Genomic DNA, 25,212 nt, shown 5'->3' on the forward strand with positions numbered 1-25,212 from the left:
ACAGTAGGCTACATTCGGGCAGGATATCCAAACGCTCGCCTATCATTCATCGACCTCAAATATGGCTTATCATCTGAAATATGTAAGTATTAGCAACGTTACATGGTCGCCTAATGTTACCCTAGAGATATGTGCGCTATTGAAGTGTCTGTGCGGAGTGTGGAGGCTGAACACTCACTGCAGGACAGATGGAGGCGCCGGTGCGCTTACTTGCTTTTAAAATACTCTGTTATTTTTGCTCATACAGATAAGAGTAATACATCTTTCAAATCTGTTAAGACTCTACGTTTATTTTGTGCACTCACAATAACAACAAAACATTGCGCTTTTGTAAAATAATGAAAGCAAACAGGATGCGCTTTCTGCCGTCTCAGTCTCTGTGAACTTGAGCGCAAAACTCCATGTATATTTGTATACAGACATGAAAAAAATATATATATTGATAGCAAAATGTCAACTTTCAAATAAGCCAATTCAAATAAAAAAACAAATATTCTCAGATTATGTAATCCGTATTAAAAGTGCAGACAGACGCATCCACTGTGGCAAAGATGACGAGTCAGTGTCGCCGACTTCTCTTAAACCAAGAACAAAGAAAGCACTAGTTTATCAATAACTTTTTTAAATGTTAATGCAGCCCCCTTACTGTTTTTCCCTGACAAATTCATAATCATTAATTCTTCAGTCGCTGTACTGTGGCAAGCTTATGCATGTGCTTGAGATCTTATAGGCTATGTGTTACGGGGCTGACGAGACGTGAGACGTGCGGATCCATTCGCAAAGCTTTATTTTGGAGAAGACAGAGACGTGGTCATAAAGCAGGCAGGGTCAAACAGTGGCAGACAGGTATATGGCGGGCAAGACACAAGAATAGTCCTAGGGCTAGCGTAGGTCGATGAACGGCAGACAGAATCAAAAAAGGGGCAAGACTAAAGGAGAAATCCAGGAAACCAGGCGAATATCAGAAACCGAGAAAACCGCTAAGGCAGGGAAACGAATGAGGGCTCTGTAGTGTAGCTATCTGGAGATAAGCGCTGAACAATACTCGGCAGAGGGACGGGATCAGAGTGAGTGTTAAATAGTGAGGGAGTGATATGAAACAGCTGGGTGCAATCAGTGTTAACAGCTGTGTGCAATCGTGCTGAGTGCAATCAGTGCAATGAATGATGGGATATGTAGTCCGGGGTGATGTGCAACAGTGTGTAGTGCGAGAGTCAATGAAATCGGAAAGTGTGACCTCTGATGGCTAGCAGATGGAAGTTCATGGACCGGATTCGTGACACTATGCAGGCAATTAAAGGCTTGTTATTATAATTTAAATAGTTTATTAACAAATGTGCGATTAGTCGATTAATGCTTCAAATGAATTGACTACTAGTCGACCAGAAAAATCTTTAGTCGGGGGCAGCCCTAAAAATTATGTAATCATTTATTCACACTCACGTCGTTCCAAATCTGTATGACTTGCTTTCTTTTATTGTAGACAAAAGAAGATATTCTTACAGATGTCTTAGTGTTTTTTTGTCCATAGAATGAAAAACAAAGGGTTGTTTGGTTCCGAACATTCTTCAAAATATCTTCTAAGTTCCTTAGAAGAAAGTAAGGCCCTGTTTAAATCTTGTGTTAAGATGCATTTTTGTTGATCCGATCACAAGTGGACACACTAAATACAGGTATAAACCGGGTCTGAAACATTTGTAGCTTGTCCGCTATCGACCGCATCCAGAGGTAGTCGAAAACCAGTGCTCATGCTGTAGTAACTGATTACATGTAATCTGGATTACGTTATCAGATTCCAAAGATAACGGTAAGTACTCGTAATTAGACTATATTACAATTTAAAATACTTGTAATCAGACTACAGTTACTTTTTATTGATTACATGATAACAAATTATTCACACAATAGCAATACATTTTATTTAAAATTTAGTTTATCTACATTCAGAAAGTCTTCCAGTTTTGTGGACATTCACATAAAACCAGTTACTTATCAGGTGGCTATATATGCAAAAAAAATTGAGAGGCCACACAGAATTTGTCCACTGGATTTACAAAATTAAATCGTTTTAAGAAGTGTTTTCTGAACATTTCGACGTTTGCATCAAATACTGAAAAGATTGATGAACTGATTTATTAGAATTTTATTTGATTTATCACTTCATGTTTTTTTAGTAAGTGTTATTATTTTAATTGTTATTTTAGAATCCATTAAATTTTTATGCTTTTAATTAAACTCACAAACCCCTTGCAGTATTTTTATGTCAATATGGTACATTTATATCAATGTGATAAACAGGTTAAGTCAAAAGTTATCTCAAAGTAATCAAGAATTAGTCAATCGGACAACCTAAAATGTGTAATGTATTATTAACAGATTATGTTATAGTGTAGACACTCGAGTCACTAAAGACTTTAATTTGTAACTTGCCCCAAATTTTGAAAATATGACTGTGAATGACACAGATACTCCTTTTTTGACAGCCACACCCTAGCAACTGGATAGTGTAGCAACATCCTAACAACCACCACAAAAAAAATAATGTAAATTTGTATTTTGATACATTATACTGCATTATACTGCAGCCATGTAATATTGAGGGATGCCAAGGAAGCTAGACAGACACTTACTCATATGTTTCAATTACTGATAAACATGGATGTCAGTGAAAAAAATCCATAGCAACTCGGGTAGCTTAGCCTCCCTGCATTCAGTGAAGCTTTGAAGCTAACCATATTAGCCACATTAGCTGAACTGACTCATATCAAAGCAATTGTGAACATTTAAAATTGTCAACCAGATGAACAATAGCTTGCTAACAAGGATTGCCAGGCCTGTGTTACAAAACTAGCCCAATGGCTAATCAAAAATATCCCCAAATCTCTAAGAATACCTAAAATATACATTTTACAGTCACTGTTATGTGTTATAAAGTGTTTCATCTTAATCAATATATAAATCGCTATATTGCAGTAATTATAAACAGTCTATTAAGGCTCCCTACCAGTGTCCTTCCCTCACAAAACTCATAATCTAGCACCGTTTTATGAATGGTAGAATATAAAATGTGTGAACTATTTCAATAAAGTATTTCAGTCAAATATATAGATTATGCAATATGTCAAACCCACATGAAAAAATAATCATCCCATGGCAGCAGTTTAAAAGTAGCTCAATTTCACTTGAGTTGTTAATATGCTTCTACTTACAGTTTTGCAAAACTCTTTTACCATACACTTTACCTTAGTGCACAATTTGCAAACTAATAAATTTTCACATTTGCATTGCATAACCTGCTCCACATATATATAGCTTTTCTGACATAGTAAACTTGCTCGTCAGCTCACCTGGTATAGCATTGCACTTGCAAAGCGAAGCACTCAAGCTAAAATGGCATGGTTGCTTCTGCAAGTGGGTTTTTATCATGTGTTTCATTTGTTAACACTATTGGTTAGGTTTAGTGTAGGTGGTACATTATTTTCAAACGCGTTAGAGAATTAACTTTTTGTGCCACTCACTAAAATGTAATTTCCAGACTGCTGTGATGCAACAACCAAAGTAATAAAACATTGATAGATTCTCGTTCACCTGTTTTGGATCAAACTGAATGGGTGTTTAGCTCCACTCACTGGACATTTCGCTATGAAATAGTTGCAAAGTGTACAACAAGCAATGTAATATCATTTTGCAGAAATGTTGTGCCAGCCACGTTTTTCTAATGAGCCTGGGTTGCAGTTCCTATAATAACTTAATGAAAAGAAGCAATAACTAGGAGAGTTTCTAAGTTCAAACACAGATAATCTTTGTATAATGTTCTTATCTTCAACAAAGGAAATGTAAGCAGGGCGGAATAAAGAGCACGAGAGACAAATGTGAGACACAAAGCATGACAATTATGAGCAGGTATGGTGTAAATGTACTTTACAGCTCTCTCATATTGCTGCTGGGGCTATTAGAAGACTAGACAAGAGTCGTTTTCACTCCGCTTCAATGAAATGGATTTTCTAGAGCGAGACGTCTCAATCCAACAGTTCTTATTTACAGGAAACAAAGCATTAATACACTGTTGAATCTTCTTATTAATATTTAAGCCTAATGAAGGCTTGTGTCTGGCGTGCGCAGAGAGAGGCCAGACGTCACACTGTGCGGTGTGTCTCAGCGGGGCACCCCCTCCCACTGGCTTCCTACCTCCTTTTCTCTTTCTTTTTCTCTCTCTCGTCTCCTTCTATCTCTCACTTAGCTTTGGAGAATGCTGTAGTTGGAAACACCCTGAGCTTCAACAAAGCACTTCTACCCTGTCCCCTGAGCTGTGCGATTGGTTAATGGACACCTTAAGATCTTCAGGGACGCTTGGCTAATGGTGTGACCTGATTTCAAAAAGTCCAATTCAAGGCCATTGGAGGGCCTCTCTCTGTAGGAATATGAGTGCACACTCGAGTTTCAGTGAAAATCGCAGCCTCTCGCAATCTGGCAGCTGTCTAGACGTTGTGGATAAATGTTTGTGTGTTTATGAGAGAGTTTTCCCCCAAATAATTAAATGTGTGTGCCATTTTTCAAAGATTACATTTGAATGTCATGGAGGATTACTCATACTATAATATATATATATAAAACAGCACATATTCCCCAACAGTGTGCTTTTGGTCTTATTTTTTTAATGGGGTCATATGATGCTATTTCAAGTTTTCCTTTGTCTTTGGAGTGTTACAAGCTGTTCGTGCATGTATAAGTTCCGTAAAGTTGCAAAGACTAAAGTCTCAAACCCAAAGAGATATTCTTTATAAAAGTTAAGACTCATCCATGCCTTCCTAAAATGCCTCGTTTAAACATGCCCCCACATATCTACGTCACTGTGTTGGACGATTTGCATAACACCGCCCAAATGTTTTACACAAAGAAAGAAGGTATAACTTTTATTCTCACTGTAGTATTGTTGCCGCCGCCGCCATGTCGTGGAGACGCAGTGTGTTTCCAAATATGGTAAGGGGCGTAACATTTCCGTCACACGCTTAAGGTATTTGGCCAATCATAATGCACTGGATAGCTGGCCAATCAGAGCACACCGCGCTTTTCTGAATGATGAGCTTTGTAAAAATTGATGCGTTTCAGAATGGCGGGGCAGAGAGGAGCAACAATAATAATAAAGTTATTTTTAGCATCGTCATATGACCCCTTTAATATTTGGTAACACTTTACAAAGTCATAATGCATATGGGTTATCAAAAGGTAAAATGCATTACAATTCTTTATAATGTGCATTGTAATACATTATATCTTGTCGGAAATAATTATAACCGAATTTATAATGCATTGTGTAACAATGAATTGATAAGTGTTATAATGTATTAACTGTGGTTACAATTACTCATGAGAGTGTACAATGCATGATAAGGTGCATTACAAGGCATATTTAATGCATTAAAACTGCTTTTATAATGCATTATACATAAAGGCTTTAAGTAAAGTGTTACCAGATAATTTATTCAAAATGTATTTTGTAGAACTGTTAACTTAAGATGTTAACGAAATATGTTTAACATAATAATTTTACTATGGCATTTTGAGACTGAAATTGGCAGATTAATCAGTTATTTTATTTACAGTAAAGTTTTTAACTGTAAGAATTGATTTTATTGAAATTAACTGTGAAAAGTGCAATTGATCTATCTATCTATCATCTATACATCTATCTATCTATCTATAGAGAGAGACTGTTAAAAATTATAAGTTTTAAATAAAACAAAGCTTATTGAAGTACATTTTACAAGAAATGATTTCAGCCCTACTATTTCACGTTTAATTCAATATTTTACAGTTGTTGCCGTTTCTTTGTAAATATTTCAGAAATTTACTAGATTTTATTTTATTTTTTACTAGAAATCAGTGTTTCAACACCATTTTTATTCAGTGTGTGTTATAAATGAGTATTTATACATGAAAATATGTAGCTGTCTTTATGTTTTAGGAAAGAGGTCCATCACAAGGAAATTGTCATATTTGATGATCCTTGAAAAATTTAAAAAAAAACCCTGGGTTTCAACCTCAATCCTTAAATCTTAAACCTAACCCATGCATTTGATTGGTCGATGGGAATGTTGCTCCAGGACCAGCAGGAATAACCTTGGTGCTGCACTAAGGCAAAAGAAGGAGACTAAAATTCTGAAAGAGCCTCAGTGATGAGGTCTTCCCAACTCTTCCTTCATCATTTTCATATACTGCACTGATTTTATTCATGTCTCTGTGAAACCCACTCTCACTCTCATAGATGATCTTGTGATTTGCTTTAAAGCACGATGATGTTTTGAGTAACCTTTCAAACAGCGGCCCAGTCTTCATATCAGATTCCTCTCTCGGTCACAAGCTGCTCGTCCCAAAAACGTGCCTGCAGCCATTGCAGCTCACGCTGTGGGAGGGGAGCACACAAACCACTTACATGAAATGTGGTAAACGTTGCACACTGTATATCGAATAATCAATAACTGCTTCGTGCTTGTCATGTATATATCCTGTGTCTTGATGTGTCTTATAGGTTTACCTATGCAGCTAAACTAGATTATGTAGTAAATTATGTTTAGTAAACACTATAACCATTGAAATATTTGCAGAAAGCGCTTTTTTGGGGATTCAAATGCATTACTTGGACAGATGATGGTATCGTAAAAGGCTCAGCTGATGTTGCCAGCAAAATGGTTCTGCGCATTTCACGGGTGTTATTTACATCCTGTCCTCTGCCTTTGTTTTATGGGCATTACCTGCAAACACAGCAAGGTAATTGAACATGGGCAGATGACTAATTGAATTAGATAGGGAACTCAGCGGGGCTAGAGAAATAGAGGTTAATAACCTCCCTTGGCCATATGATACTTGCTGAAATCGACATGATTCTGTGAGCTGCTTTTGCTTGTTGTTTCTCTTAGAGATTTTTTTTCATGTTCGGCTTTTAATCTTATTTTTAATTTTTTTCATGTTTAGAAGGTTATTATGCCATTTAGTCTTTGCAGAAAGGGACAATTATTTGCAATGGGTCCTGTTATGGCCTGGTTTATCTAACTAAATATTGACTGATGATTGAGCCATACTCAGTGTTTACAGAAAGACTGTTCTCTGGTCAGCTAATCATCCTGCATTTTAGATAAGGTGTATTAGGATATGTGTCATCGTTCAAATTATAGTCAAAGTATTATGCCAAAACACTGTTAGAATGGAAAAAAGGCTTTGAAACACTGAATAAAAATAAGTACATAATTTTCAAAAGAGTCTTTATTTAATAATAAAAAAACAAATACTGTAAAAGAAAGTGCATGAGTGAAAACGGAATGCATAATTTCCGGACACTTGTTAATTGCATTTAAATGCAAATGTATTATAGTTCAAATTTATATGCAATTGGCTAAACTTTTTTGACCCACTTAAGTATTGACTTAAGTATATTTCATATGTAACTTCAACTTCTATTGTCTTTGAAATATGGTTAAAATGTACTGCCACATGTATTAAGATTTTCGGTAAACTTAAATATTCTTTAATGTCATTTTTATTGAAATTTGAATATAATGTTTTTAAATATATTTGTAATTACACATTTATCAGGATGAAGTTGTAATTTAGTGTATTTAAAGGGGTGGTTGACTGGTTTTGACTGGCTTGATTGTGTTTATGGGGTGCAGTCTAACATGCTTCGTTTAAAAATAAAAAAAGGCATTATTTTTCACATAGCTTACCTTTATTCTACACCGCTCTGTCCTTTCTCCGATGAACGCTCTGATGATTTCCTGTTTTTATGAAGCCCCTCCCTCAGAAATACGCATTGGGCTCAGATTGGTTAGCTGGCTCAGTGTGTTGTGATAAGCTAAACCACCAGTGCGTGTCTAAACGTCTCGCCTCAGAATGCCTCGCCTCCAGTTGTATTGTAAACAATGACGTCGTCAATATTGCTTATCAATTTGAGCCTGAATGAGACCCAGAGAATATTAGTGAAGATTGTGCAACATGGCCCCGCACACTTTGTTGAGTAAATGGTGAGTTTGTGGGAGCTAAAGCACATTGTCAAGTGTTGCCACAATAATGAATGTCCCAGCTTTTAGTGATTTGTTGTCTCCAGCCCATTGTCTAAATCTAGAGTGTCTCTGGGAATTTAATACGTTACCCTGTTTGCTCTCTTTGAGGTTAAAGGCCACTGGTTTCATCAACTCCAGAGGTTTTCCCCTCAAGGGAGCCAGATCCCTTTTGTTAGTGCTTGAGCTAACCATTTCTTGTCTTTGGTTTCCTCACAGAGCCGTATGGCGGAGAGCCTGCGTTTGTTCGATTCCATCTGCAACAACAACTGGTTCACCAATACCTCGCTCATCCTCTTCCTCAACAAGAAGGACCTGCTGGCTGAGAAGATCAAGCGTATCCCACTGACGGTCTGTTTCGCTGACTACAAGGGGCAAAACACCTACGAGGAGGTGGCCGTGTACGTGCAAAGGCAGTTTGAGGACCTCAACCGCAACAAGGAGACAAAGGAAATCTACTCGCACTTCACTTGCGCCACTGACACCAGCAACATCCAGTTTGTGTTTGACGCGGTGACGGACGTGATCATCCAAAACAATCTCAAGTACATTGGGCTGTGCTAGGACGAGGGGACGGGGGAGAGGGGTGGCGGGCGAGACATACGGAAAAAACCTTTGGCGAATGACGGGGACCGCCTGCCGATCGATCTGAGTGCCCTCAAAAACGCTTGTTGAAACAGGAAACTCAGATGAGGCCCAGAGGAAAGGGCTACATGCTGCCAACCTGCTAGATTTATCAATGTCAAAAGCGTAAAGGTCAAAGGGGATTTTACAAGGTTGGTATAAATGTGTTTGCACTGAACATATGAGTATGTAGACACACACACATACACCATCGTTACGTTTGGCACACACACAACACAAAATGTGGTAAACGCTGCACACTATGTAATCAATAATTGATAATTGTATACTTCTTATCGTGTTATGGGATATGTTGACTTGCAGACTTTGATGTGCCTTCTTTAAATGTGGTCTTATAGTCTTACCTATGCAGCTAAAGTAGATTATACAGTAAATTATGTTTAGTAAACACTGTAACCATTGAAATATTTGCAGAAAGCACATTTTCTGGGATTAAAATGCATTAATGGATGGATGATGGTATCGTAAAAGGCTCAGCTGATGTTGCCAGCAAAATGGTTCTGCGCATTTCACGGGTGTTATTTACATCCTGTCCTCTGCCTTTGTTTTATGGGCATTACCTGCAAACACAGCAAGGTAATTGAACATGGGCAGATGACTAATTGAATTAGATAGGGAACTCAGCGGGGCTAGAGAAATAGAGGTTAATAACCTCCCTTGGCCATATGATACTTGCTGAAATCGACATGATTCTGTGAGCTGCTTTTGCTTGTTGTTTCTCTTAGAGATTTTTTTTCATGTTCGGCTTTTAATCTTATTTTTAATTTTATTCATGTTTAGAAGGTTATTATGCCATTTAGTCTTTGCAGAAAGGGACAATTATTTGCAATGGGTCCTGTTATGGCCTGGTTTATCTAACTAAATATTGACTGATGATTGAGCCATACTCAGTGTTTACAGAAAGACTGTTCTCTGGTCAGCTAATCATCCTGCATTTTAGATAAGGTATATTAGGATATGTGTCATCGTTCAAATTATAGTCAAAGTATTATGCCAAAACACTGTTAGAATGGAAAAAAGGCTTTGAAAAACTGAATAAAAATAAGTACATAATTTTCAAAAGAGTCCTTATTTAATAATAAAAAAACAAATACTGTAAAAGAAAGTGCATGAGTGAAAACGGAATGCATCATTTCCGGACACTTAATTGCATGTTAATTGCATTTAAATGCAAATGTATTATAGTTCAAATTTATATGCAATTGGCTAAACTTTTTTGACCCACTTAAGTATTGACTTAATTATATTTCATATGTAACTTCAACTTCTATTGTCTTTGAAATATTGTTAAAATGTACTGCCACATGTATTAAGATTTTCGGTAAACTTAAATATTCTTTAATGTCATTTTTATTGAAATTTGAATATAATGTTTTTAAATATATTTGTAATTACACATTTATCAGGATGAAGTTGTAATTTAGTGTATTTAAAGGGGTGGTTGACTGGTTTTGACTGGCTTGATTGTGTTTATGGGGTGCAGTCTAACATGCTTCGTTTAAAAATAAAAAAAGGCATTATTTTTCACATAGCTTACCTTTATTCTACACCGCTCTGTCCTTTCTCCGATGAACGCTCTGATGATTTCCTGTTTTTATGAAGCCCCTCCCTCAGAAATACGCATTGGGCTCAGATTGGTTAGCTGGCTCAGTGTGTTGTGATAAGCTAAACCACCAGTGCGTGTCTAAACGTCTCGCCTCAGAATGCCTCGCCTCCAGTTGTATTGTAAACAATGACGTCGTCAATATTGCTTATCAATTTGAGCCTGAATGAGACCCAGAGAATATTAGTGAAGATTGTGCAACATGGCCCCGCACACTTTGTTGAGTAAATGGTGAGTTTGTGGGAGCTAAAGCACATTGTCAAGTGTTGCCACAATAATGAATGTCCCAGCTTTTAGTGATTTGTTGTCTCCAGCCCATTGTCTAAATCTAGAGTGTCTCTGGGAATTTAATACGTTACCCTGTTTGCTCTCTTTGAGGTTAAAGGCCACTGGTTTCATCAACTCCAGAGGTTTTCCCCTCAAGGGAGCCAGATCCCTTTTGTTAGTGCTTGAGCTAACCATTTCTTGTCTTTGGTTTCCTCACAGAGCCGTATGGCGGAGAGCCTGCGTTTGTTCGATTCCATCTGCAACAACAACTGGTTCACCAATACCTCGCTCATCCTCTTCCTCAACAAGAAGGACCTGCTGGCTGAGAAGATCAAGCGTATCCCACTGACGGTCTGTTTCGCTGACTACAAGGGGCAAAACACCTACGAGGAGGTGGCCGTGTACGTGCAAAGGCAGTTTGAGGACCTCAACCGCAACAAGGAGACAAAGGAAATCTACTCGCACTTCACTTGCGCCACTGACACCAGCAACATCCAGTTTGTGTTTGACGCGGTGACGGACGTGATCATCCAAAACAATCTCAAGTACATTGGGCTGTGCTAGGACGAGGGGACGGGGGAGAGGGGTGGCGGGCGAGACATACGGAAAAAACCTTTGGCGAATGACGGGGACCGCCTGCCGATCGATCTGAGTGCCCTCAAAAACGCTTGTTGAAACAGGAAACTCAGATGAGGCCCAGAGGAAAGGGCTACATGCTGCCAACCTGCTAGATTTATCAATGTCAAAAGCGTAAAGGTCAAAGGGGATTTTACAAGGTTGGTATAAATGTGTTTGCACTGAACATATGAGTATGTAGACACACACACATACACCATCGTTACGTTTGTTCACACACAACGGACTTCGGGATCAGCCGTCAAGCACATGTTTGACATGGAAACACCGGAAACAGATCTCCCCACTCTTCTCTTCCCTGACAAACAGCAGGAATTCCTTAACGTCCATGAAAGGGATAGTTCATCCGAAAATGTGCTCATTTGCTCATGTCATTCTAAACCTGTATGACTTTCTTTCTTCCGTGGAACATAAAAAGAGATGTTTAGCAGAATGCTCATGCTGCTCTTTTACATACAATGACAGTGAATGATGAAAATGACAAAAAACAGCAGAAAAGTAACTTAACATTTTACTTGTGTACTTATTATTAAGGAATATGTTTTAAAGCCATATGTGCATAATTCAAATTTGGTGCATCACAGCTGGTGAAGTTACACATATTACAGTTGAACCACAACGATGATTAAAACAATGATTTAAAATGTTGTTTAAATTAAAACTTTTAATTTGACATTATTACAAAGTGCACATTTTAAAAGTGTACTGAAGTTCAATTCAATTCAATTCAAGTTTATTTGTATAGCGCTTTTCACGATACAAATCGTTGCAAAGCAACTTTACAGCAACTGAGTTTTCTACAATATTTAGTAGTAGCTTATCAGTGTGTTATCAGTGTGAAGTGTGTTAGGAAATACATGCTTTGTCCAAATACCCACACTTGCGGTCTTGGCCACTTGAGAGTGCGTGCGCACGACAGGAAGTAAGTGCGCAAGACTGTCCCAGATCTTAAAAACGCCAGAGCGCAGTGCCCTTAACGCACACTAAACCCACACTCCGGAGCTGTATTCGAGGCTTAGTGTATCCCATCATGCATCATGTTCTGGAAATAAATCGTGAGACTTTTTGCAGAGATCTCGCAAGAGGTCACGGAAACCTTTCCAATGCATGTTAAATATTAATGATAAATAGATATTACATATAATTTGGTACTAAAACAAAGGGTTGCACGTTTTATTGGTGCAAATGAGTAGTGGTGATATTTATTTTGTACAACATTTGCAACTGCTTTTTCACTTAATTAGAAGCACCACAAAATTAAATTGTAATCATGTCTAGTATAAATTGTTATACTGTTCAGTGTCTCTATATCTGTTATAGAGACACTGAACAGACATTTAGAAGTTGATTTTAAAATGCAAAGTATTGAAAATAAAAATAAAGCTCTGTAAAATACGTCATATAAGTAGTCAAGTGGTCAAGTGGTCAAGTGCAAAGACCGCAAGTGTGGGTATTTGGACAAGGCAACAGTCATGAAAGTCTACCCTCTTTAAGTACACTTAAGTGGCCTTTTATTTTATTCATATTATATTATCTGCAAGTATAGTTTTTAAAAAAGATATACTTGTAAAATTTGAAGTGCACATTCATAACTTTTTAAAGGAAGAAAAGAATGAGTCTTTGGGTCTGGCCCAATAACCACACTCATGGTCTTGGCCACTGGAAAGAGTGTGCGCACTGTGCATGTCACAGGAAGTAAGTGTGCAAGACTGTCCCAGCTCAGAAAAATGCCCTTGATGCACACTAAATCCACATTGTCTCTAATATCACTTCAGAGCAGTATTCGAGGTGTAGCCCATCATTCATCATGTTCAGGAACTTGCAAAGGGGTGGAAAATTTCCAGAAATTTTGAAAACTTTAGGAAATTTTTGTAAAGTTTCCGGAAAATTGACTGAAATTTTCCACCCCTTTGCAACCCTATCATTAATTCACAAAATTTACAAAAAAAAAAAAAAAAAACTCAGAAATGTTGAGAAAAGAAAAACTTTCGTGTACAAGTTCAGTGAATTAGATATTACAAATAATTTGGTAGAAAAATGGCTTTTTATCACTTCATTTGCAGTACCACAATGTAAAATTGTGTTGTCTGTTATATATGAACTACCGAACAGACATTTAGAAGTTTATTTTAAATGTGCAAAATATTGAAAATGAAAATGTGTAACTAAAGATCGAAGAGTTACTTGTATTTTAACAACAGTTTTTATTTAAATGGAATGGTTTCTAGTTGGTTTCTTATTGGCAAAAGAGTCCAACCCAATGTCTCTGTGAGATTCTTGTCCCTCAGATTCCTCTATTCGTACAAATTAACTCAATATTATTAAGTCTTAAATATTATATTAAGTCTTAAAACTATATGCACAATTTGTGCATTGCAATTGGTCAACACAAGTCAAATCTGTCATGGCACATCTTGAACATGAATGAGATTTGAGAGATTATCAGTGAATAACGGCTTAAATTTGAGTGTTTTTCTCACGCAAATCTATTGCATGATTTCATAAAGTTTGGAATATAGATTATATGGACTGCTACTATAGTACTTTTTGCCATTTCTGGTACTTAACAGCCCGTGGTCGCCATGCACTCATGTCATTGAGTGGAAAAGAGCAACATTAACATTCTGCTAAACATCTCTTTTTGCATTCCACAGAAGAAATAAAGTCATACAGCTTTAAACTGACATGAGGGTGAGTAGATGATAAAATTGTAATCTAGGTGAACTGTTCCTTTAAGTTTTGTCTTTCTTTATAGGGTCTTTGATTTGCCTGATTTAAGTAATGCTGCTTTCGGAGATGATATAAAGAGTTTATATGAAAATATAATTGTATGTGATAGGTTAAAAGTATCCCGAGAGAAAGAAAAACAACAAAAAAACATTGTCATTTGGTTTTGCTCCAAAGGTGAAAACTGCCGCTGTCTGAATATGGAGTCAAATGGCTTTTTACTCACATTCACACTGTAGTTTATTTTTGGCTGTCTGACCCCTAGGAATCAATCTATTTTCTTGTTTCTTTTTATTCTGTTTTCCATTTGCCTAAAATAGGATGTAATCCAGAGTTTTTAGAGCAAGCATCCTTCTTTCCATGAGAGTGTTACACTGACGTGAACATTAAGTGTTTCATAACATTCATTCCCGATTCAGAGAAAAATAAACAGTGCCAATATCAATGTAAATAAAAAAGGCCCGTCAATCATGTCACTTTTTCGGTTTTTATGGACAAAAAAGTATATATATATTGTAACATTAAATATGCATGAATTTGTTACTTTGGGTTTTTGATAAATTATAGTTTGATTTGCTTTCTTATATTTTTAGTTTTACTAACATGCTCCAAAAATATATCAAAGTCAAACACTGTGTACGATTGTACAGTTGTTTCCTGCGAGGTATTTATTGAAAAGAGTTTTATGTGCAGAAAGAATCCTTTTACATCCAGCGCAACTTAAACTGAGCACGAAAACATTAAAAGAGGATTTACTCCTCAAATTTTGACTGAATCGGAAAAAGAGAGAAAATAACATCTAAAAGAGCAGAATCTTTCTATTCTGGTGTCATTTTGAGTGGACGTTGTCCACTGTATGTGTAAATACTATGTGAGGTACACTTTGTGAGACAATGAAAAAAAAAAACTAAATCACTTTTTAAGATGTAAGGCTGATTGACAGATTAAAGGGGTCCATTCCGCTCCAGTCCTCTTTCTGTTCAGTTATGACGATGTACAACAAACCCAATTAAGGGCTTCAGGATTGATTTTACAGGATGTCCACCGAAAAAAAAAGAAACAAAGTATAAAAGAACAATAGTAGTGAATAAAAAGAATTATGCAAATGTTGTTTGTGCTGCATGTTTGTTTCTTGTGTCGGGGTGAGTGAGGCTTCAGTAACTCTTCGTAAACTTAGTTACCCATAATTGCTTGACACTTTTTCCACATATAATAATAATATTCTATATTTATTCAAACGTTTATATAGGCATTAACAACCACAAAATTGTCACCCAAAAATCTAATTTAAAGAAGCGTAAGCTTATTTTTAGGATCATTAAAGGAATAGTTCATCCCCAAAAACTAACTTACCCTCAGGCCATCCAAGGTGTAGATGAGTTTGTTCCTTCATTGGAAACCAATGGATCCTCTGTGGTGAATGGGTACCACCAGAATGAGAGATCAAACAGCTGATGAAAACATCACAGTAATCATTTGTTTTCACAAAAATCCTAAACGTTTTTAACCATTGCTTCTGGCTAAAATACGAGTCATATATCCATAATATTGCTTTCTCCAGAGAAGAAGTCAACTAATCAGGAGAGAAACGTGCACAGATCAAGCACCATTTACAAGTGAAAACAGTCCAAAACAGTTGTAAAAGATTATGTCTATGTATTTTAATGTGAGAGGAAAACAGGGGATGAACTTTTTTACTGGAGGAAGCATTATTATGGATTATGGACAGAAGTGATGGCTTAAAGTAAAAAAAAAGCGTCAATGACGGATTTGTTTCTTTCAAACACACAGCTTTTAGCTTTACATTATTGTGTTGTTTTTATCAGATGTTTGGACTCTCATTCTGACGGCACCCACTGCAGAGGATCCATTGCTGAGCAAGTGATGTAACGCATTTATCCAACTCTGTTCTGATGAAGAAACAAACTCATCTAAGTTTTTAGCAAATTTTCATTTTTGAGCTAACTATTTGTCTAAGACTTTTTGCACTGTGACATTTTCATAACAATTAAAACACATCTGTGACCCTGGACGACAAAACCAGTCTTAAGTAGCACGGGTATATTTGTAGCAATAGGCAACAATACATTGTATGGGTCAAAATGATTGACTTTTCTTTTATGCCAAAAATCATTAGGATATTAAGTAAAGATCATGTTCCATGAAGATATTTTGTAAATTTCCTACTGTAAGCATATCAAAACTTAATTTTTGATTAGTAATATGTGTTGCTGAGGACTTCATTTGGACAACTTTAAAGGCGATTTTCTCAATATTTAGATTTTTTTTGCACCCTCAGATTCCAGATTTTCAAATAGTTGCATCTCAATTTTTAAAAAAAAAAGACCCTTATGACTGTTTTGTGGTCCAGGGTCACATTTCACATTTTTCACAACTTCTATACACATTACAGTGATGGGACCTGGGGAAAAAGTTTAATTGTTATGAAAATAATGCAAAAGCTTTAATGGCCCTAAAAACGGGCTTCACTTACTTAATACTGTTATAACATGGCATAGATACAGTCTGCACTTGAAAATATATTCTCTGATATTATTTGCTTCCAGGATTGACCACTAATGCAAGACAACATAAATATGGTCACCGATACACATTCCAATATATGGATGTTTTCACAGCATCAACCACATTATCAGCCACATTAAAGGGGTCATATGATGCTGCTAAAAAGAACATTATTTTGTGTATTTGGTGTAATGAAATGTGTTTATGCGGTTTAAAGTTCAAAAAACACATTATTTTCCACATACTGTACATTATTGTTTCTCCTCTATGCCCCGCCTTTCTGAAACGCCTCGATTTTTACAAAACTCATCGGTCCGAAAAGCGAGGTGTGCTGTGATTGGCTGAATACCTCAAGCATGAGACGGAAATGTTACGCCCCTCACATACTGTTGATGCCGTGTCCGGCCGGAGCGATCATTCAAAAACATTAAAACCCATTACAAACGAGGCATTTGATGCATCCAGTGGGGACATAATTACTGATTATAATGACTTATACTGTCTTTTTACGCGTTGCATTGCATCGCGCCGCGTAAACATAAAACTCTGTCTGCATTTGTGATCGGAGAAATGACAAACAACAAGTGCTGCTCTACACCGCCCAAAACTCGAGTTCGAATCATCAGTGGCAAATCCTTTAAATTAAAACGTACTTACGTGAGTCAGAACTGCCGGCATTGTAGTCTAACGTTACTCTCCCAGGATCAGTAAACAGTCCTCCATAAAATGTGCTGCACACATCTGGATATTTGGACAACGATGTTTTGGAACAGTGTTGTAAATACAACTTTACTACTGATTTGCAGTCGTGTCCTCTTTTGGAAGACCAAACAAGGTAGTTTCGCTTTCACAACGAAAAACTCAGCGGCCTAGCGTGAGGGGAAGCCTCATAGAGTGTGATGAGGCCGGGATTGAGTGAGCTGAGGAGGCGGGGTTGAGCACGACCGGCACGCCCGGCGGATGCGACGAATGAGCGGCAACCACATGTGACAGACCCCGGGCTGGACTCCGCTTCGTCCACGGTGAAAGTTGATGTATTCCCTCAGCGACCAGCACATATCAGCTCTAGGCATGACGAAGCGGATATCGTCCTTTTTTGGAAGACCAAACAAGGTAGTTTCGCTTTCACAACGAAAAACTCAGCGGCCTAGCGTGAGGGGAAGCCTCATAGAGTGTGATGAGGCCGGGATTGAGTGAGCTGAGGAGGCGGGGTTGAGCACGACCGGCACGCCCGGCGGATGCGACGAATGAGCGGCAACCACATGTGACGGACCCCAGGCTGGATTCCGCTTCGTCCACGGTGAAAGTTGGTGTATTCCCTCAGCGACCAGCACAGATCAGCTCTAGGCATGATGAAGCGGATATCGTCCTCTTTTGGAAGACCGAACAAAGGCTGGCTGCAGCGTCAACAATACTACAGCGAGAATAAAAGTTACGCCTTTGCGTGAACATTTGGGCGGCATTATGCAAATCTTCCCACATAGTGAGGTAGATATGTGGGGACGTGTTAGAACGAGCCGTTTTAGGTAGGAGTGGCTGACTCTGAACTTTTATAAAGAATATCTCTTTGGATTTGAGACTTTAGTCTTTGCAACTTTACAGATCTTCTTTATGCACCAAGAGCTTGTAACACTCCAAAGAGAAAGGAAAAATTGAAATCGCATCATATGACCCCTTTAAATGTTAAAAGCAATAACTTGGGGCAGCTAAGTGGCCACATACACTGCCTCCATGATAAATCATTTGCACGCATGTATTGAGTGCTGTCACTCTAATTCAATGGCATATGCTGCAGGCTGATGCATTGCATGCAATCCATGAGGAAATTGTTTCTTCCTGCGTAATTGTCCCTGGACATCAGATTCTAGGAAATGTCTTCTCATTTCGTCTCAATTCAGTCCACTCAAGCAACAGTAGAAGCTCAACGCTGCTTTTATTTATGGTGCATTGCACCATGGCAATCAACATGCTAATTAAATGTGCAATTAAATTATTCTTCAATTGATTTATGTCTGCAGAGGGATTGTAGTCAAAAGAACTGTGAGAGGGAGAGATGGACGGAAGAGAAGATGAGGGAGAAAGAGAAGCTGGAATGATCTCGCATAATGGACCAATTAGTGGCCAAATCCTGGATGTCTCTTTATTGTTGTCATTACAAACACAGCCCATTGTTTATCACGCCACTAATTCTAGAGTACCAGGATGAAACAGCCTACAGAACTGACAAAATAAAGGTTTGTGTACCAAGGAAGCATTTTGAATTAATCTGTTCAAGATATTTAGAGCTATTCTACCATGTGTGGGTGCCACCTCCTCCAGTTTATCACTAATGTTTTTCCTGACCACACTGTACAACTCATTATGTATCTACACCATCAGAAAAAAAAATTTCTATAAAAATTTACAAATCTGTTTGATTAAGAATAAATTGAGAATACAGGACTGTTTCGAACTGACCTTCAGCTCCATCCTTTGGAGAAAGCCTGAAGAGGACATATTTATATCTATTTATTTATTTATAGGCCTATATAGGCTGTATATAGGGAATTGTGTGCTTCTAGTTTTATAGCAACAGTTTGGACAGGACCCTTTTCAATTCTAACATGGCAATGCCTCTGTGTGTAAGGCAAGGTTCAAAACGAAATGATTGATTCAGTCAGTGTGGAAGAATTTGACTGGTCTACAGAAAGCAAAGTCCTAATCCCAGTTTGAACACCTCTGGTGTGACTTTAAATGCAGACCTTGATTCAAAAACTCATCACCAAACACCAATGACTTGTAGCCTACATACTGTATATTTAAAATAATAGGCTATCTGTTGTGCAAACGCATCGTCTTTCGTCAAATTTAGCCACAATCGCCAGAATGTGTCATTGTACATACCATTTGTGAAAGTAAACGCCTATTGGCCTTTGCGGTTCGGTTGATCGGTTCGGTTGATCGCGTGCATAAGTAGCGCCAGCACGCAAACTCAGTGAGTGCTAAGGGAATCTGATTTACATGTACTTGTTGAACTCGTAGCAGGTGAAAAATGGAAAGAAAACCTGGGGAATGAAGACAAAATTTTATATTCTATGCTTTTTAAAATGTTTTCATACATTTTACCGCTGTGAAACCTTAAAGGGATAGTTCACCCAAAATTCTCTGTCATTAATTACTCACCCTCATGTCGTTATCCTAACTACACGCGACGCGACAAGATTCCAGCACCAAGCAATTTGGGTGTCCACACCAGAAGAAACGCAACGCGCCAGAATCAATCAAATATCACAGCCAATCAGAAGCGTGTGTGGGCGGGCTCTCTCTGGAAGCAAATGGATACGTTTATAATCTAATTCATAAATATCAAACCTTTTTAACATAATTAAATGTACCATCTTTGCTATGGAATACACTTGTTGGTTTGCATTGAGTTCACAGTTTTAACGAACGTACATCTTTGCATTGATTTATTTTCAAGATCTAAATCGGGGCTCACACTACAGGATGTTTAGCCCAATTTAGCCCCGATTTCCCCCTCCCAAGAATCGGATCGAAAATCTTGTCGAGCACCTCGATCGGTCCCGATGTTCGGCACGGATTATCTGGTAATGTGAGGCGTTCACAGATCGAATCTTGCAGCTCCCGATCTGTTTGCACACAAATCGGGGCCGCCCAGATCATATCAAACATGTTTGATATTTAGGATTTTAAGCCGGGCTCACATTACAGGAGTTTTAAAATCCTAACCAAATATTAAATCTGGTTGCAGCACACACATAAGGAGAATCTTTGCAGATTATCTTCCCTCAAATCTTAAACATGCACAGACTACAAGATTTGAACATCGTAACGTATCTCACACTACAAGATATTATTAAGATTATCATGCCGGAGGAATCGCCTCACGTGATCTCACGCAGCAGATCGTCATTGATATTTTAGTGATGTTTACATTAGCTAGCATGCTAGCAGATTTCTGTACTCACCCGGTACGTTCAAAATTGAGGCGATTTCACTCCAGCGCTTCTCTCTCTCCTTATGGTTGTGTGATACGTTTTCGACACATTATTCAGACAGTCGTGTTACTCCTCCCGAGAATCGGAGCAAAAATCAAGTCGAGCACCTCGATCGGTCCGATGTTTGGCGCTGATTATCTGGTAATGTGAGGCATTCACAGATCGAATCTTGCAGCTCCCGATCTGTTTGCACACAAATCGGGGCCGCCCAGATCATATCAAACATGTTTGATATTTAGGATTTTAAGCCGGGCTCACATTACAGGAGTTTTAAAATCCTAACCAAATATTAAATCTGGTTGCAGCACACACATAAGGAGAATCTTTGCAGATTATCTTCCCTCAAATCTTAAACATGCACAGACTACAAGATTTGAACATCGTAACGTATCTCACACTACAAGATATTATTAAGATTATCATGCCGGAGGAATCGCCTCACGTGATCTCACGCAGCAGATCGTCATTGATATTTTAGTGATGTTTACATTAGCTAGCATGCTAGCAGATTTCTGTACTCACCCGGTACGTTCAAAATTGAGGCGATTTCACTCCAGCGCTTCTCTCTCTCCTTATGGTTGTGTGATACGTTTTCGACACATTATTCAGACAGTCGTGTTACTACAAATCTCCATCTCCACTATCCAACGGAGCCGTACAGCAGCTCTTTTGCGGTTGCGCATTGGCTATTGTGAAAGTACTGACGTAATCATATAGCCGTCATCATCCCGATGGCTATATACTGTAAATCCTAAATATCAAACATGTTTGATATGATCGGGGTGGCCCCGATTTGTGTGCGAGCAGATCGGGAGGTGCAAGATTCGATCTGTGAATGCCTCACATTACCAGATAATCAGCGCCAAACATCGGACCGATCGAGGTGCTCGACTTGATTTTTGCTCCGATTCTCGGGAGGGGGGAAATCGGGGCTAAATCGGGATAAAAATCCTGTAGTGTTAGGAAGAGAAGCGCTGGGGTGAAATCGCCTCAGTTTTGAACATACCGGGTGAGTGCAGAAAGCTGCTAGCAGGCTAGCTAACATATGTAAATATCAATGACGATCTGCTGTGTGAGATCACGTGAGGCACTCCCTCTGGCATGATAATCTTAATAATATTTTGTAGTGTGTGATGCACCATGATTTTCCAATCTTGTATTGTGTGCATGTTTAAGATTTGAGGGAAGATAATCTGCAAAGATTCTCCTTATGTGTGTGCTGCAACCAGATTTCATAATCGGTTAGGGTTTTAAAACTCCTGTAGTGTGTCCGGCTTAAGGTAAACTATCTATTGTTGCGTTGCAGAAATAGAAACCCTTTCTAAAATAGACATTTTGTGTGTCGCTGTCGCGGCTAGTTAGGACAAAAACTCTGATTAACATGGAAAAGATACATTTTATCGCGTTGTGGTGTCGCGTTGCGTGTAGTTAGGACACGGTGTAAGACCTTCGTTCGTCTTCAAAACACAAATTAAGATATTTTTTATTAAATCTAAGAGCTTTCTGACCCTGCATAGACAGCAATGCAACTGACATGTTCCCAGACCAAGAAATGTAGCCTAGTAAGGACATTGTTCAAATAGTCCATGTGACATCAGTGTTTCAACTGTAATTTTACGAAGCTATAGAATACAATTTGTGCACAAAGAAAACAAAAATAACTTTATTCAACAGTTCTTCCTCCTCCAAATCATGTCTTCCGCCATTATCGAGAGTCCCTCTGCATGTAAACAATGAATGTGCGAATTTAGTAATTATTTTATTTGCTTTGTGCACAAAAAGTATTCTCGTAGCTTCGTATAATTGCGGTTAAACCACTAATGTCACATGGATTGTTTTTCCGCAGCATTTCAGTTGCGTTGCTGTCTATGGAGGGTCAGAGAGCTCTCGGATTTCACCAAAAATATCTTAATTTTTGTTCCGAAGATGAACGAAGGTCTTACGGGTTTGAAGCGACATGAGGGTGAGTAATTAATGACAGAATTTTCATTTTTGGGTGAACTATCCCTTTAAGGAGGTGTATTCTGAAAATGAACCTCTTCTGTCAGGACAGGTAGGGATGTCGCTTTAAAAGAAACACATTTAGATTTCTGTATTCAGCTAGCTTCAAGACTTGCTTTGCTGGGAACAAAACACAAATCATATTTCTCTCACAATTGTGGGTGTTAATGAGGTATATGGGAAGGTTTCACTCTTGTGAGACTCTGGAGTTCCCTGAGCGTGGCCTCGATGCCCTTGAATTTCACATGTAAAGCTGATGAAAATTAAAAAGGGATGGTACAGTACAAGACATGGCTGTAATCACACGTTTGGCAGGGGGAAACTCAAGATAATTTTTGTCCCATAGGGACTGTAGTATATAATGGTTTATGCCACAGCCGTGACCACTGTGACTGAAAAACTGATTTAAGCAGATGAATGCTACAGCAGCGCCGAGCAGGAGGGCCAGCCAGTGGAAGACCTTGTGACTGTCATGAGCAACAGGGAAGGACACACCGCAGAGACAGAGAAAGGCGCTCAATTTAATCTCATTCTTCAGAATGGTAAACAGCGGTTTTAAGCTTTGGAGTCTTGACAACAAATTGGATTCAGAGTCCAAGTCGTTCACAGGGACAAATGTGATGTGTCACTCTGATATAAGATGGTTAGGTGAACCTCAGTCAGGTCACATTTCACATTTTACAAAACTCACAGTGCATTTTGCATAAAGACAACAGGGTTTTTGTTTTTGGCATTTTGACACTATTGCCATAACAGTTAAGCACAGTTCCCTTATTCTCATTAATACAATATATCTGTAATGCTGTATACTGTATTATACTGTAATACATCTGGATGTGATATCTATAAATCATTCTTAATGAGTTTTTAAATTAGATTCTTTTTACTGGAATACAGTATTTTTTTTTATCTTAATACAAAAAAATTTTAATTAATCAATAAAATAATCAAAATCAGCCTAAATGAAGACAGCATAGCAATCCAGCTAGCATTGTGTATAAATATGACTGAGATAAAGCATAAACATAAATCTATTTATGTAAGTATTTTTTAAAGTAAATATTTTATTATTTATTATATTTTAAATTGTTAAACAAAAATATATTTTAATTTTTTTATATTTATTTCACACATACACACATTTATATATTTACTATTTAATATGTTATATATTTTTTATTGTTATTCTATTTGATTTCATTTAATTTAGTCATTGCCCTTATTTCTCATTTAGATACAGCAAAAAAAGAAAGTGTTCTTGACGTTTCATGAAATTGATCTGTTTTGAATGGATTTTCTTCCAATTATTGGGTTTGAAATGTCAGTCACTATTATTAATAAAGTAGTCACATATGAAATTATGATATGTGTAATTAATTAAATAAAGACAGTGACCTACAAATATTCTCTCACATTTGTTTGCCACTTATATAAAAGGGTGTGAGAGAAAAATAGATAATTGCTCTCTCCAATTCTGCAATGTCGCATGTGAGGCCTTACAGAAATACACAAGGGTGTTGTTAATAGCTTCAAGACATCTGATTGTCTTTTTTACTTCATTGAACCTGCCAGATGCAGGAATTATTACACCACTATATTCGACGGCATCTGTTTTGGCAACAACAAACATATGTAAACAAACAAGTTTATGCACAGTCTGCATTCTCTTTTAATTACAATTGTCAAAGTGGTCAACTGTACACTTTAGTTTAGTTCATCGAACACTCTAATGTTGATGATGCCAGCATCAAACCAAACCCTTTTTGGAAAATACTAATACATATCACAGCCAGGACACAGATAGGATCAGTTAGAAATGAATCAATTTAGCTTCACATCCTACCAAACTGTCCATCATTGTTGATGAATGTGAAATGGAATCAGACCCAAGGCCAGACCGAGCGATTCAACCTAGTCACCTTTGCCCTTTTACGTACCCATTAAAAGGGCTGTAGCCTGGCCTGCTGACACTGAGGCAGCTCATCTAGATTTGTTAATATAATGTGAAAATCAGTCCTTGTTCAGTCATTGTATTAAAATGCCAAGTGAACAGACAGGAGTTACTGGAAAAACTCTACCGTTAGAGGTGATGTGCTGCCACCCTGCGGACATTCAGGGTAATGCACCACTGCCAGGTCAAATATGCACTGCCTGTCTACAAAAATATATATATAATATTATATGTATATATATATATATATATATATATAAATAGAAACTAAAAGTTGCCATCTGGATTTAAATAAACAAATGCTTAGGATTTTAGATTTGAATCATTACTGCAGTGATTAATATGTTTATGGCATATTGTATGTCGAGCAACAATTTTTTAACTATCTGACGCAAGTGTGTAGTTTTTATTTCTCAAACAGCCATGTCGGAAGAAGTACCGATGTCCATATTACAGGATGCCAATGCCAAGATTCATTAGGCTCAAATTCTGAAAGATTGGTCACCACCAGAGTCCTGACCTTAATCCTACTGAAAGTGCTGGAATCAACTTTACACTGCTTGTCCAAAAAAAGTTGCACACTCTTAATATTTCGTTGGACCGCCTGTAGCTTTGATTATATTGTGCTTTTCTTGTGCCATTGTTTCAACATTTACTTCCTTCAAGAGTTGAATTTGTTATTAATATAATTGATAGTAATATTACTTAATGATAGCTAATTAATAGTTAATATTTCCAAAAATGTAACAACATATTCACATTTTAACAGTTCACCGATGCCCAGTAATTATCTCACTGACATGC

The 25,212-nt window shown here is 37.7% G+C and overlaps 2 protein-coding genes across 3 annotated transcripts in view; both read left to right on the forward strand.

The window, feature by feature from the left end:
- The window catches only part of LOC107562557 (guanine nucleotide-binding protein G(z) subunit alpha-like), a 45,702-nt gene extending 36,815 nt beyond the window's left edge, over nt 1-8,887 (forward strand). For both annotated transcript variants that reach the window (XM_016247192.1, XM_016247193.1), the window contains exon 3: nt 8,274-8,887. In XM_016247192.1, coding sequence (XP_016102678.1) covers nt 8,274-8,618 — 345 coding nt within the window. In that variant the 3' untranslated portion in view covers nt 8,619-8,887. The remainder of the gene's footprint in view (nt 1-8,273) is intronic.
- Nucleotides 8,888-10,788: 1,901 nt separating this feature from the next.
- On the forward strand, nt 10,789-11,598 carry LOC107562558 (guanine nucleotide-binding protein G(z) subunit alpha-like). The gene has a single exon (XM_016247195.1). It carries the CDS (start codon nt 10,795-10,797, stop codon nt 11,131-11,133), a length of 339 nt encoding a protein of 112 aa, XP_016102681.1. The 5' UTR covers nt 10,789-10,794; the 3' UTR covers nt 11,134-11,598.
- Nucleotides 11,599-25,212: the final 13,614 nt, after the last annotated feature.

This window comes from Sinocyclocheilus grahami, unplaced genomic scaffold (assembly GCF_001515645.1).
Source record: "Sinocyclocheilus grahami isolate Dianchi unplaced genomic scaffold, SAMN03320097.WGS_v1.1 scaffold828.1, whole genome shotgun sequence".
NCBI lineage: Eukaryota > Metazoa > Chordata > Actinopteri > Cypriniformes > Cyprinidae > Sinocyclocheilus > Sinocyclocheilus grahami.

Bases quoted from the DNA above. Each gene is read 5' to 3' on its own strand.
- LOC107562558 (XM_016247195.1), top strand. From the start codon at position 10,795: ATGGCGGAGAGCCTGCGTTTGTTCGATTCCATCTGCAACAACAACTGG.